Source organism: Rhinatrema bivittatum, chromosome 8, assembly GCF_901001135.1.
Source record: "Rhinatrema bivittatum chromosome 8, aRhiBiv1.1, whole genome shotgun sequence".
Lineage (NCBI taxonomy): Eukaryota > Metazoa > Chordata > Amphibia > Gymnophiona > Rhinatrematidae > Rhinatrema > Rhinatrema bivittatum.
Window position 1 is genome coordinate 8,159,515 of NC_042622.1, and position 15,397 is coordinate 8,174,911.

The 15,397-nt window shown below is 53.6% G+C and overlaps 1 protein-coding gene across 1 annotated transcript; it reads right to left on the bottom strand.

Moving 5' to 3' along the window:
• Window positions 1–546: 546 nt before the first annotated feature.
• Window positions 547–14,914, bottom strand: SOX18 (SRY-box transcription factor 18). The gene is made up of 2 exons (XM_029613787.1): window positions 14,393–14,914; window positions 547–1,972 (listed from the first exon to the last, which is right to left on the bottom strand). The coding sequence occupies exons 1-2, from the start codon at window positions 14,904–14,906 to the stop codon at window positions 1,143–1,145; spliced, it is 1,344 nt and encodes a 447-aa protein (XP_029469647.1). The 5' UTR covers window positions 14,907–14,914; the 3' UTR covers window positions 547–1,142.
• Window positions 14,915–15,397: the final 483 nt, after the last annotated feature.

Below are 15,397 nucleotides of genomic sequence, written 5' to 3' on the forward strand. Positions count from 1 at the left end.
CTGCAAGTATACACACATAGATACACTGCATGTATGCACACACGCTGCAAGTATATACACATAGACACACTGCATGTATGCACACAAGCACTGCAAGTATACACACATAGACACACTGCATGTATACACACACACTGCATGTATACACACATAGACACACTGCATGTATGCACACATAGATACACTGCATGTATGCACACATGCGCTGCAAGTACACACACACACAGTGTATATACACACGCACACACATACACACTGCATGTATACACACATAGACACACTGCATGTATGCACACATGCGCTGCAAGTATATACACTCACACACAGTGTGTATACACACACATACACACACACTGCATGTATGCACACATGCGCTGCAAGTATACACACACACACACACACACACAGTGTATATACACACGCCCACACATACACACTGCATTTATACACACATAGACACACTGCATGTATGCACACATGCGCTGCAAGTATACACACTCACACACAGTGTATACACAAAAACACACACACACTGCATGTATACACACACACACACTGCATATATACACACACAGACACACTGCATGTATGCACACATGCACTGCAGTATACACACTCACACACAGTGTATACACACGCACACACTGCATGTATACACACACAGACACATTGCATGAAAGCACAAACCCAGACACGCTGCATGTATGCACACACACGCTGCAAGTATACACACATAGACACACTGCATGTATGCACACATCCAGACACACTACACATTGCACACACATGCAAGTATACACACATACTGCATGCATGGACACATACATTGCATGTATACATACACACACCTACACACAACCTGCATGAATGTGCACACAGACATACTGCATGTATACACATTGCATGTATGTATGCATAGACCACACTGCATGTATATACACACACTGCATATATGGCGCACACACACATACACACACAGTATGCTTTGGAAAACACATAATATATTCAGTCGCTTCAGCATCTCTATAAAGCTATACATTGATTCAACTAATGTAAATGCTAGCGAGTGTCTGTTTCAGGAGAGACTGGGCTGCCAGCAGCTACAGGTTGTCACTGGTTGGCCCAGAAGACAACAGGAGCTTCTATCCTGTGATGCCTGGGCTGTAGTACATAGCACTGCTGGCATCAGATAAGGCAGATATTAAACTGCTCTCCTCGCAGGAGACTGTTCTGGTGGTGGCCATCTTGGGCAAGAAGACACGATAAGCCTGTGGTGGGGCCTCGGAACGAGTTCTGCTTGTATTCAAATACTGGTCAAACTCATTACGATCCACATCTGTCCAAAACTCAGTTTGGTTCAAGTGGTCTACGCTGTCAATGTGGTGGGCTTCAGGGGGTGGCGAGAGCTGGCCCAAGTGACTAGTGAGGCCATTCTGAGTGCTGGGACACACCTGGTTGTAGTATATGCTGGAGAGATGTGGAGTCCTGAGGCTCTCTGCCATGTTTGGTGGAGCCTGGGAGAATGCCATGACCACTTCTCGTGCAACGGGCTTCTCTGGTGCAAACTCCAGCTGCTGGTGGTAGCCTCTGAGAGATATCAGGCTGCAGTCCTCCTGCATGTGTGGTGGGAAGAAGGCGGGCTCGCTCTCTTCCAGGACATCCAAGGGAGACATCTCAGGCGTTGGCAGGCCATAGCTTTCCATGCCCGGCCCCATGCTGTGCAGTTCTCTGAAGTGGTGCAGGGAAGGAGGCTGGTGGGGGCCGGGCTGGCCGACGAAGGCCTCGCCGCTTGGCTGGGAGAGGCTGCGCAGTAGGACATTGGGTTCCATGCGCTTGATCTTCTTGGCTTGCTTCTTCCTTCGTGGGCGGTACTTGTAGTTGGGATGGTCCTGGAGGTGCTGGATCCTCAGCCTCTCAGCCTCCTCCACAAAGGGACGTTTGTCACTTGTGCTCAGAGCTTTCCACGACTGGCCTGCAGGAGACAGAAAAGGAGATCCTTACCCACGAGAAATACTTGTACGGGTGCCGAGGAAATACGCCCAGAATATACTAAAATAAACTGTGTCTGCAGCAGTGCACCAGCACCACAAACACAGCCTGAAGCTCCTGGATACGCTCACTTTCAAATTTAAGGTTTTTGGAGTTTCACTTTCCTGCTTTCTGGAAGATGAAATAAAAGTACAGGACACATCCTGAGTGGAAGGCATTTAATGGGAGACACCACCTCCCCCCATCAAAATCTAAATCTTTACTACACTCACACCCACCTAAATCTCTCACAATTCACAAAGACACCCCTACATCTCTCACCAGGATACTCACACCCCAGTTCACTCACAAAGACACCCCTACATCTCTCAGCATTATACTCATAACCCCAATTCACTCATAAACACACACCCAAATCTCTCAGCATGCTACTCATACTCCAATTCACTCACAAATACACCCCTAAATCTCTCACATGCTACTCACACCCCAATTCACTCCAAACACACCCCTAAATCTCTCAGCATGAGACTCACACCTCCAATTCACTCCAAACTCACCCCTAAATCTCTCACAATGCTACTCACACCCCAATTCACTCACAAACACATCCCTAAATCTCTCAGCATGAGACTCACACCTCCAATTCACTCCAAACTCACCCCTAAATCTCTCACAATGCTACTCACACCCCAATTCACTCACAAACACATCCCTAAATCTCTCACCACACATCCCATGTCACTCACAAATACACCCCTAAATCTCTCAGCATGCTACTCAGTCCCAAATCACTTGTAAACACAACCCTACATCTCTCAGCATGATACTTACAACCCCAAATCACTCACAAACATACCTCTAAATCTCTTACCATGCTACTCACACAACACACCCCTAAATCTCTCGCCACACCTCCAAAAATACTCACAAACACTCACACCTAAATCTCTCAGCATGCTACAATCACTCACATACCCCTAAATCTCTCACTATGCCAATCACACCCATAATTCACTCACAAATACACACTTAAATCTCTCAGCATGATACAACCCCAATTCACTCACACACACTTAAATCTCTCAGCATGATACAACCCCAATTCACTCACACACACTTAAATCTCTCAGCATGATACTCAATTCCCAAATCACTCGTAAACACCCCCCTAAAGCTCCACAATGCTACTCATATGCCCTATCTCTCTTTTTCAAACACACCTCTAAATCTCTCACTCTGCTACTCACATCTCAAAATCACTGTCAACTCACAAATCCCTAAATCTCTCTCTATGCTACTCACAAACCCCCAAATCATTCATAAGCAGAGCCCTCATACCATGCTACTCGCACACCCCAAATCACTCACACACACACCCTTAAATCTCTCAGCATGTTACTTACAGTCCCTAAATCTCTCACAACTCACAAATATACTTCTAAATCTCTCATGTTACACATTTGCACCTCTCTAAATCTCTCTTAATGCTGTATTCTTTCCATAGTTTTACATTTGGCATTTTTTAACTATTAAATTAATTCAAGTATTGTATGTAAGTCTTATCTATTCTACTTTTGGCTATCATGCTCACCAAATCCCCAAGATTTCAACCCATTTTTTTGCTTTGCTTGAGTCTCCAGCACTGTCAGCACTTGATAATCTGTAAAGTTTGGAAAATCTCCAGCACAAGTCTGAAGTGCGCTGGGACATAGAAGGAATCGTGGGGGACGGCACTAGCCCTGCATCATGCTCGGTCAGATTCACATTCAGGAAACTTGACGGGCATGATCCTTTGTACATGTGTTGCCAAAGTGGGTGATTAACTAAGGTTTTTCTGCCATTCAGTGGATTGGGAAAATATCTTTCAGCAGACCTTCCACTAAGATGCCCAACGTCTTGTGCTGCACACAACAGGGACACAACTGGTTCTTGAAACTGTTCACAAACGGGATTTTCCAATGCTTCTTTAATTGCAACTTCTGATTTGACTCTAAACTGTTCTAATGCCTCTGCTCATTTAAAATTATTGTAATCCGCCTTGCGACCAACTCTGGGAAAAGATGAATATCAAATGCTCATGAATGAATAAATCATAAATAAGACCAAACTGGCTAAAATGAAAGAAGACATTAAATATATACATTAATGCTGAACTTAAACAAAATGGTGCTGGACCCTATTGTCCCTGCTCAGGTTCTGGTTCTGGACCCGCTGGCAGGATCCCACAGATTTTGCTCCTTCAGCTGCTGCTTCTCCTCTTTCCCCCGGGATTGTCCCTGCTCAGGTTCTGGTTCTGGTCCCGCTGGCAGGATCCCACAGATTTTGCTCCTTCAGCTGCTGCTTCTCCCCTTTCCCCCAGGATTGTCCCTGCTCAGGTTCTGGTTCTGACCCGCTGGCAGGATCCCACAGATTTTGCTCCTTCAGCTGCTGCTTCTCCTCTTTCCCCCGGGATTGTCCCTGCTCAGGTTCTGGTTCTGGTCCGCTGGCAGGATCCCACAGATTTTGCTCCTTCAGCTGCTGCTTCTCCCCTTTCCCCCAGGATTGTCCCTGCTCAGGTTCTGGTTCTGGTCCGCTGGCAGGATCCCACAGATTTTGCTCCTTCAGCTGCTGCTTCTCCTCTTTCCCCCAGGATTGTCCCTGCTCAGGTTCTGGTTCTGGCCCGCTGGCAGGATCCCATAGATTTTGCTCCTTCAGCTGCTGCTTCTCCTCTTTCCCCCGGGATTGTCCCTGCTCAGGTTCTGGTTCTGACCCGCTGGCAGGATCCCACAGATTTTGCTCCTTCAGCTGCTGCTTCTCCCCTTTCCCCGGGATTGTCCCTGCTCAGGTTCTGGTTCTGACCCGCTGGCAGGATCCCACAGATTTTGCTCCTTCAGCTGCTGCTTCTCCTCTTTCCCCCGGGATTGTCCCTGCTCAGGTTCTGGTTCTGACCCGCTGGCAGGATCCCACAGATTTTGCTCCTTCAGCTGCTGCTTCTCCCTGTTCCCCCCGGGATTCTCCCTGCTCAGGTTCTGGTTCTGACCCGCTGGCAGGATCCCACAGATTTTGCTCCTTCAGCTGCTGCTTCTCTCCTTTCCCCCAGGATTGTCCCTGCACAGGTTCTGGTTCTGACCCGCTGGCAGGATCCCACAGATTTTGCCCCTTCAGCTGCAGCTTCTCCTCTTTCCCCCAGGATTGTCCCTGCTCAGGTTCTGGTTCTGACCCGCTGGCAGGATCCCACAGATTTTGCTCCTTCAGCTGCTGCTTCTCTCATTTCCCCCGGGATTGTCCCTGCTCAGGTTCTGGTTCTGGTTCTGACCCGCGGGCAGGATCCCACAGATTTTGCTCCTTCAGCTGCTGCTTCTCCCTGTTCCCCCGGGATTGTCCCTGCTCAGGTTCTGGTTCTGACCCGCTGGCAGGATCCCACAGATTTTGCCCCTTCAGCTGCAGCTTCTCCTCTTTCCCCCGGGATTCTCCCTGCTCAGGTTCTGGTTCTGGCCCGCTGGCAGGATCCCACAGATTTTGCTCCTTCAGCTGCTGCTTCTCCTCTTTCCCCCGGGATTGTCCCTGCACAGGTTCTGGTTCTGACCCGCTGGCAGGATCCCACAGATTTTGCCCCTTCAGCTGCTGCTTCTCCTCTTTCCCCCGGGATTGTCCCTGCTCAGGTTCTGGTTCTGGCCCGCGGGCAGGATCCCACAGATTTTGCCCCTTCAGCTGCAGCTTCTCCTCTTTCCCCTGGGATTGGCCCTGCTCAGGTTCTGGTTCTGGTTCTGACCCGCTGGCAGGATCCCACAGATTTTGCTCCTTCAGCTGCTGCTTCTCCCCTTTCCCCCGGGATTGTCCCTGCTCAGGTTCTGGTTCTGGTTCTGACCCGCTGGCAGGATCCCACAGATTTTGCTCCTTCAGCTGCTGCTTCTCCTCTTTCCCCCGGGATTGTCCCTGCTCAGGTTCTGGTTCTGACCCGCTGGCAGGATCCCACAGATTTTGCTCCTTCAGCTGCTGCTTCTCCCCTTTCCCCCGGGATTGTCCCTGCACAGGTTCTGGTTCTGACCCGCAGGCAGGATCCCACAGATTTTGCTCCTTCAGCTGCTGCTTCTCCCCTTTCCCCCGGGATTGTCCCTACTCAGGTTCTGGTTCTGACCCGCTGGCAGGATCCCACAGATTTTGCTCCTTCAGCTGCTGCTTCTCCCTGTTCCCCCAGGATTCTCCCTGCTCAGGTTCTGGTTCTGACCCGCTGGCAGGATCCCACAGATTTTGCTCCTTCAGCTGCTGCTTCTCCCTGTTCCCCCAGGATTCTCCCTGCACAGGTTCTGGTTCTGACCCGCAGGCAGGATCCCACAGATTTTGCCCCTTCAGCTGCTGCTTCTCCTCTTTCCCCCGGGATTGTCCCTGCTCAGGTTCTGGTTCTGGCCCGCGGGCAGGATCCCACAGATTTTGCTCCTTCAGCTGCAGCTTCTCCTCTTTCCCCTGGGATTGGCCCTGCTCAGGTTCTGGTTCTGGTTCTGACCCGCTGGCAGGATCCCACAGATTTTGCTCCTTCAGCTGCAGCTTCTCCTCTTTCCCCCGGGATTGTCCCTGCTCAGGTTCTGGTTCTGGTTCTGACCCGCTGGCAGGATCCCACAGATTTTGCTCCTTCAGCTGCTGCTTCTCCCCTTTCCCCCGGGATTGTCCCTGCACAGGTTCTGGTTCTGACCCGCAGGCAGGATCCCACAGATTTTGCTCCTTCAGCTGCTGCTTCTCCCCTTTCCCCCGGGACTGTCCCTGCACAGGTTCTGGTTCTGACCCGCTGGCAGGATCCCACAGATTTTGCCCCTTCAGCTGCAGCTTCTCCCTGTTCCCCCGGGATTGTCCCTGCTCAGGTTCTGGTTCTGACCCGCTGGCAGGATCCCACAGATTTTGCTCCTTCAGCTGCTGCTTCTCCTCTTTCCCCCGGGATTGTCCCTGCTCAGGTTCTGGTTCTGACCCGCTGGCAGGATCCCACAGATTTTGCTCCTTCAGCTGCTGCTTCTCCTCTTTCCCCCGGGATTGTCCCTGCTCAGGTTCTGGTTCTGACCCGCTGGCAGGATCCCACAGATTTTGCTCCTTCAGCTGCTGCTTCTCCTCTTTCCCCCAGGATTGTCCCTGCTCAGGTTCTGGTTCTGGCCCGCTGGCAGGATCCCACAGATTTTGCTCCTTCAGCTGCTGCTTCTCCCCTTTCCCCCGGGATTGTCCCTACTCAGGTTCTGGTTCTGACCCGCTGGCAGGATCCCACAGATTTTGCTCCTTCAGCTGCTGCTTCTCCCTGTTCCCCCAGGATTCTCCCTGCACAGGTTCTGGTTCTGACCCGCAGGCAGGATCCCACAGATTTTGCTCCTTCAGCTGCAGCTTCTCTTTCCCCCAGGATTCTCCCTACTCAGGTTCTGGTTCTGGTCCTCGGGCAGGATCCCACAGATTTTGCTCCTTCAGCTGCTGCTTCTCCCTGTTCCCCCGGGATTGTCCCTGCACAGGTTCTGGTTCTGACCCGCTGGCAGGATCCCACAGATTTTGCTCCTTCAGCTGCTGCTTCTCCTCTTTCCCCCAGGATTGTCCCTGCTCCTTCCTTATTCTGCCTCTCAGCTTTGGGACCCGCGTGCCTCTCCTCACAGGAGGAAATGCCTCTCTCTTTCTGTTTCTCCAGTGCTGCACTGCATGCAGAGTCTGCCTGCTCTGGCTTTCCAGCTCACTTTGTACTTTCTGATCTGTTGGGGTGAGGTCAGTGCTGCGTGTGTGATCCAGGTGAGGTGAGTGCTGTGTGTGTGATCCAGGTGAGGTCAGTGCTGCGTGTGTGATCCAGGTGAGGTCAGTGCTGCGTGTGTTATCCAGGTGTGGTCAGTGCCGCGTGTGTGATGCAGGTGAGGTCAGTGCTGCGTGTGTGATCCAGGTGAGGTCAGTGCTGTGTGTGTGATCCAGGTGCGGTCAGTGCTGAGGGGTAGAGGGGGTAGAGTGCTGGGTAGTGAGATGGAGGGATGGAGGGTTGGATGGGGAAGTTGCAGAGCAATGTCTAGTAAGTTATCCTCTGTCCCACAGTCTGCGATCCCTTGCATTGCCAGAAATCCTGCGTCCCATGCGCTTCTGACACTGCTCCAGATCTATATGATCATGAAACTCCTCAAACTACCCTATGGATGCATTATTTATTCCTATGCTGCTTTAATAAATGGTACAAACACTTACTCACCCACCAGAGTCCCCTGCCTGTATCCAGGAGCATGCAGAAGACATTCCTGAAGCACTGCTAGCAAACTCATTTGTTCTCACATCAACAGCAGACGTTTCTTATAGATCTTGAGCACACAAATAGCAGCAAAGTATGCGGTGCTCTTTATCACCAATTTAGAAAATACAATTCTGAATAGTAACCCAATCACTCCATACCACTCATCATCCCCCCTCCTGCCTTCCAACCCTGCATCCCTCCATCTCACTACCCAGCACTCTGCCCCCTCTACCTCTCATCATTCCCCATTCAACCCTGCATCCCTCCATCTCATACCGCAGGCACTCTGCCCCCATCTACCCTCCATCATTCCCATCCAACCCTGCATCCCTCCATCTCAGTAACCCGGCACTCTGCCCCCCTCTACCTCTCACTCATTCCCCATCTCAACCCTGCATCCCTCCATCTCAGTACCCAGCACTCTGCCCCTCTACCCCTCATCATTCCCCATCCAACCCTGCATCCCTCCATCTCAGTACCCAGCACTCTGCCCCCTCTACCCCTCATCATTTCCCCATCCAACCCTGCATCCCTCCATCTCAGTACCCAGCACTCTGCCCCCCTCTACTCCATCATCATTCCCCCATCCAACCATGCATCCCTCCATCTCAGTACCCAGCACTCTGCCCCCTCTACCTCTCATCCATTCTCCCATCCAACCCCTGCATCCCTCCATCTCAGTACCCAGCACTCTGCCCCTCTACCCCCCTTCTACCCCTCATCATTCCCCATCCAACCCTGCATCCCTCCATCTCAGTACCCAGCACTCTGCCCCCTCTACCTCTCATCATTCCCCATCCAACCCTGCATCCCTCCATCTCAGTACCCAGCACTCTGCCCCCTCTACCCCTCATCATTCCCCATCCAACCCTGCATCCCTCCATCTCAGTACCCAGCACTCTGCCCCCCTCTACCCCTCATCATTCCCCATCCAACCCTGCATCCCTCCATCTCAGTACCCAGCACTCTGCCCCCTCTACCCCTCATCATTCCCCATCCAACCCTGCATCCCTCCATCTCAGTACCCAGCACTCTGCCCCCTCTACCCCTCATCATTCCCCATCCAACCCTGCATCCCTCCATCTCAGTACCCAGCACTCTGCCCCCTCTACCCCTCATCATTCCCCATCCAACCCTGCATCCCTCCATCTCAGTACCCAGCACTCTGGCCCCCTCTACCCTCTCATCATTCCCCATCCAACCATGCATCCCTCCATCTCAGTACCCAGCACTCTGCCCCCTCTACCTCTCATCATTCCCCATCCAACCCTGCATCCCTCCATCTCAGTACCCAGCACTCTGCCCCCTCTACCCTCTCATCATTCCCCATCCAACCCTGCATCCCTCCATCTCAGTACCCAGCACTCTGCCCCCTCTACCCTCTCATCATTCCCCATCCAACCCTGCATCCCTCCATCTCAGTACCCAGCACTCTGCCCCCTCTACCTCTCATCATTCCCCATCCAACCCTGCATCCCTCCATCTCAGTACCCAGCACTCTGCCCCCCTCTACCGCTCATCATTCCCCATCCAACCCTGCATCCCTCCATCTCAGTACCCAGCACTCTGCCCCCTCTACCCCTCATCATTCCCCATCCAACCCTGCATCCCTCCATCTCAGTACCCAGCACTCTGCCCCCTCTACCTCTCATCATTCCCCATCCAACCCTGCATCCCTCCATCTCAGTACCCAGCACTCTGCCCCCCTCTACCTCTCATCATTCCCCATCCAACCCTGCATCCCTCCATCTCAGTACCCAGCACTCTGCCCCCTCTACCTCTCATCATTCCCCATCCAACCCTGCATCCCTCCATCTCAGTACCCAGCACTCTGCCCCCTCTACCCCTCATCATTCCCCATCCAACCCTGCATCCCTCCATCTCAGTACCCAGCACTCTGCCCCCTCTACCCCTCATCATTCCCCATCCAACCCTGCATCCCTCCATCTCAGTACCCAGCACTCTGCCCCCTCTACCCCTCATCATTCCCCATCCAACCCTGCATCCCTCCATCTCAGTACCCAGCACTCTGCCCCCTCTACCTCTCATCATTCCCCATCCAACCCTGCATCCCTCCATCTCAGTACCCAGCACTCTGCCCCCTCTACCTCTCATCATTCCCCATCCAACCCTGCATCCCTCCATCTCAGTACCCAGCACTCTGCCCCCTCTACCTCTCATCATTCCCCATCCAACCCTGCATCCCTCCATCTCAGTACCCAGCACTCTGCCCCCTCTACCTCTCATCATTCCCCATCCAACCCTGCATCCCTCCATCTCAGTACCCAGCACTCTGCCCCCTCTACCCCTCATCATTCCCCATCCAACCCTGCATCCCTCCATCTCAGTACCCAGCACTCTGCCCCCTCTACCCCTCATCCATTCCCCATCCAACCCTGCATCCCTCCATCTCAGTACCCAGCACTCTGCCCCCTCTACCTCTCATCATTCCCCATCCAACTCTGCATCCCTCCATCTCAGTACCCAGCACTCTGCCCCCTCTACCCCTCATCATTCCCCATCCAACCCTGCATCCCTCCATCTCAGTACCCAGCACTCTGCCCCCTCTACCCCTCATCATTCCCCATCCAACTCTGCATCCCTCCATCTCAGTACCCAGCACTCTGCCCCCTCTACCTCTCATCATTCCCCATCCAACTCTGCATCCCTCCATCTCAGTACCCAGCACTCTGCCCCCTCTACCCCTCATCATTCCCCATCCAACCCTGCATCCCTCCATCTCAGTACCCAGCACTCTGCCCCCTCTACCCCTCATCATTCCCCATCCAACCCTGCATCCCTCCATCTCAGTACCCAGCACTCTGCCCCCTCTACCTCTCATCATTCCGAATGCAACCCTGCATCCCTCCATCTCAGTACCCAGCACTCTGCCCCCTCTACCCCTCATCATTCCCCATCCAACCCTGCATCCCTCCATCTCACTACCCCAGCACTCTGCCCCCTCTACCTCTCATCATTCCCCATCCAACCCTGCATCCCTCCATCTCAGTACCCAGCACTCTGCCCCCTCTACCCCTCATCCATTCCCCATCCAACCCTGCTTCCCTCCATCTCAGTACCCAGCACTCTGCCCCCTCTACCTTTCATCATTCCCCATCCAACCCTGCATCCCTCCATCTCAGTACCCAGCACTCTGCCCCCTCTACCCCTCATCATTCCCCATCCAACCCTGCATCCCTCCATCTCAGTACCCAGCACTCTGCCCCCTCTACCCCTCATCATTCCCCATCCAACCCTGCATCTCTCCATTTCAGTACCCAGCACTCTGCCCCCTCTACCTCTCATCATTCCCCATCCAACCCTGCATCCCTCCATCTCAGTACCCAGCACTCTGCCCCCTCTACCCCTCATCATTCCCCATCCAACCCTGCATCCCTCCATCTCAGTACCCAGCACTCTGCCCCCTCTACCTCTCATCATTCCCCATCCAACCCTGCATCCCTCCATCTCAGTACCCAGCACTCTGCCCCCTCTACCCCTCATCATTCCCCATCCAACCCTGCATCCCTCCATCTCAGTACCCAGCACTCTGCCCCCTCTACCTCCTCATCATTCCCCATCCAACCCTGCATCCCTCCATCTCAGTACCCAGCACTCTGCCCCCTCTACCCCTCATCATTCCCCATCCAACCCTGCCATCCCTCCATCTCAGTACCCAGCACTCTGCCCCCTCTACCCCTCATCATTCCCCATCCAACCCTGCATCCCTCCATCTCAGTACCCAGCACTCTGCCCCCTCTACCTCTCATCATTCCCCATCCAACCCTGCATCCCCCCATCTCAGTACCCAGCACTCTGCCCCCTCTACCTCTCATCATTCCCCATCCAACCCTGTATCCCTCCATCTCAGTACCCAGCACTCTGCCCCCTCTACCTCTCATCATTCCCCATCAACCCTGCATCCCTCCATCTCAGTACCCAGCACTCTGCCCCCTCTACCGCCTCATCATTCCCCATCCAACCCTGCATCCCTCCATCTCAGTACCCAGCACTCTGCCCCCTCTACCTCTCATCATTCCCCATCCAACCCTGCATCCCTCCATCTCAGTACCCAGCACTCTGCCCCCTCTACCCCTCATCATTCCCCATCCAGCCCTGCATCCCTCCATCTCAGTACCCAGCACTCTGCCCCCTCTACCCCTCATCATTCCCCATCCAACCCTGCATCCCTCCATCTCAGTACCCAGCACTCTGCCCCCTCTACCTCTCATCATTCACCATCCAGCCCTGCATCCCTCCATCTCAGTACCCAGCACTCTACCCCCTCTACCCATCATCATTCCCCATTCAAGCTTCCATCCCTCCATCTCAGTACCCAGCACTCTGCCCCCTCTACCCATCATCATTCCCCATCCAAGCTTCCATCCCTCCATCTCAGTACCCAGCACTCTGCCCCCTCTACCCATCATCATTCCCCATCCAACCCTACATCCCTCCATCTCAGTACCCAGCACTTACCCCCTCTACCCATCATCATTCCCCATTCAAGCTTCCATCCCTCCATCTCAGTACCCAGCACTCTGCCCCCTCTACCCATCATCATTCCCCATCCAACCCTACATCCCTCCATCTCAGTACCCAGCACTCTGCCCCCTCTACCTCTCATCATTCCCCATCCAACCCTGTATCCCTCCATCTCAGTACCCAGCACTCTGCCCCCTCTACTCCTGATCATTCCCCATCCAACCCTGCATCCCTCCATCTCAGTACCCAGCACTCTGCCCCCTCTACCTCTCATCATTCCCCATCCAACCCTGCATCCCTCCATCTCAGTACCCAGCACTCTGCCCCCTCTACCCCTCATCATTCCCCATCCAACCCTGCATCCCTCCATCTCACTAACCAGCACTCTGCCCCCCTCTACCCCTCATCATTCCCCATCCAACCCTGCATCCCTCCATCTCACTACCCAGCACTCTGCCCCCTCTACCCCTCATCATTCCCCATCCAACCCTGCATCCCTCCATCTCAGTACCCAGCACTCTGCCCCTCTACCTCTCATCATTCCCCATCCAACCCTACATCCCTCCATCTCACTACCCAGCACTCTGCCCCTCTCTACCGCTCATCATTCCCCATCCAACCCTGCATCCCCCCATCTCAGTACCCAGCACTCTGCCCCCTCTACCTCTCATCATTCCCCATCCAACCCTGCATCCCTCCATCTCAGTACCCAGCACTCTGCCCCCTCTACTCCTGATCATTCCCCATCCAACCCTGCATCCCTCCATCTCAGTACCCAGCACTCTGCCCCCTCTACCTCTCATCATTCCCCATCCAACCCTGCATCCCTCCATCTCAGTACCCAGCACTCTGCCCCCTCTACCCCTCATCATTCCCCACCCAACATCCCTCCATCTCACTACTCAGCACTCTGCCTCCTCTACCGCTCATCATTCCCCATCCAACCCTGCATCCCTCCATCTCAGTACCCAGCACTCTGCCCCCTCTACCCCTCATCATTCCCCATCCAACCCTGCATCCCTTCATCTCAGTACCCAATACCCAATACCCAGTACTCTGCCCCTCTACCTCTCATCATTCACCATCCAGCCCTGCATCCCTCCATCTCAGTACCCAGCACTCTACCCCCTCTACCCATCATCATTCCCCATTCAAGCTTCCATCCCTCCATCTCAGTACCCAGCACTCTGCCCCCTCTACCCATCATCATTCCCCATCCAACCCTCCATCCCTCCATCTCAGTACCCAGCACTCTGCCCTCTCTACCCCATCATCATTCCCCATCCAACCCTCCATCCCTCCATCTCAGTACCCAGCACTCTGCCCCCTCTACCCATCATCATTCCCCATCCAACCCTCCATCCCTCCATCTCCGTACCCAGCATCCTGCCTCCTCTACCCCTCATCATTCCCTGCCCTCGCATCCATGAGCATGCATCACCCTGGACACACCCTGGCCACATCTAGCACATTCTATCTTTATTAGCAAGCTCTATATCCAAATGCATATTCCTCCATCCCATGTCTACAATGACCTGTCATGACCTTAGAAGTGTAACCTTGCCAGCATCGTGCATCTCTTCCACCTCCAAGACAATCCCTGCAATCTTTGTTTGCCATTCCTTTTCCCCATAGAAAGTTCCTGTTTTCCTATCCCACTCCCTAGACTATCCCTGCATCCCTAGCCCTTCCCTGCGTCCTCACCTAGCATCTTGCTTAGCACAGCGTTGTGCAGATCTGGGTTCTGCAGAGCCAGCCTCTTCCTCTCATCCTTAGCCCAGACCATGAAAGCGTTCATGGGGCGACGGATCCGGGACTCTCCCGCTGCGGTGGAGCATTTCTCCTCAGGAGGACTGAAGCCATAGCCTGGTTCCGGGCTTGCAGGAACCGAACTGTGTTTTCCTTCTACCGACGCACTGTATGCAAACCTTGTGCTGGGGCTGGGTGTCCGACTGGGAGCAGGTCCTGCCCCAGGAGTTCGGGAGAAGATGTGCCTGGGCTCAGAGCCAGGCACTGGGGTTGGGAGCCATGAACAGTCGCCTCCCCTGGCTTGAGATATCTCCTCTCTGCAGTAACTAGACTCAGATACATTCATTCCAGCTGGGCACACTTTTTTGGAACAGAATGGAGCACTTAGAAACCAAAAACCAGATGCTTTCCTCTGGGCTTTGTCGGTACTCCTCGGCTTCCTCTGAGACCAGGAAAACGGGCTTTGCATGATCTGCAGTTAGAGGGGGGGAAATATATAAACCCAGAGAACCAATCATCCGTGTGGGAGAGAGGAGGAGGAACTGGCAGCAGGAGGAGCCTGAGGACCCCGGAGCAGGAACAGAAGAGAGGAAGGAGAGGGAAGATAGGAGGGGAGGGGGTGCGCTCAGTTTGTCGTCTGAAGGGAGCGCTCAGAAGAGACTGCCCCTCTCAAGTTTAATGCTGCCCTCCCGTGCCAGTGCTACCCAGCACAGATTGTGCTACGGGGCAGGAGGGGGGAGCGCTCTCTGCTGACTGACCAGGGCACAGCAGGGATTAATCCATCTGTCTGTCTGCAGCAGGGACAACACACCCACCCCAATATTCCTGCTCTCCACCTCGGCAGATCCAAAGAAGCGCCATAAAGCTGACATCCCAAAGATCACTCCAAACAATTCAATTTACTGTCAAATAGTGCTCTAATGACAGGTCTCCCGGGCTTCAGCTTTTTATAATGCATTC

What these genes read in the sequence shown, in the direction of transcription:
- SOX18 (XM_029613787.1), bottom strand. Translation starts at nt 14,906, where the DNA reads ATGCAAAGCCCGTTTTCCTGGTCTCAGAGGAAGCCGAGGAGTACCGAC. An exon ending in TGTGCTAAGCAAGATGCTAG is followed by an intron (nt 1,973 to 14,392) that starts GTGAGGACGCAG and finishes TGTCTCCTGCAG; the next exon opens with GCCAGTCGTGGAAAGCTCTG.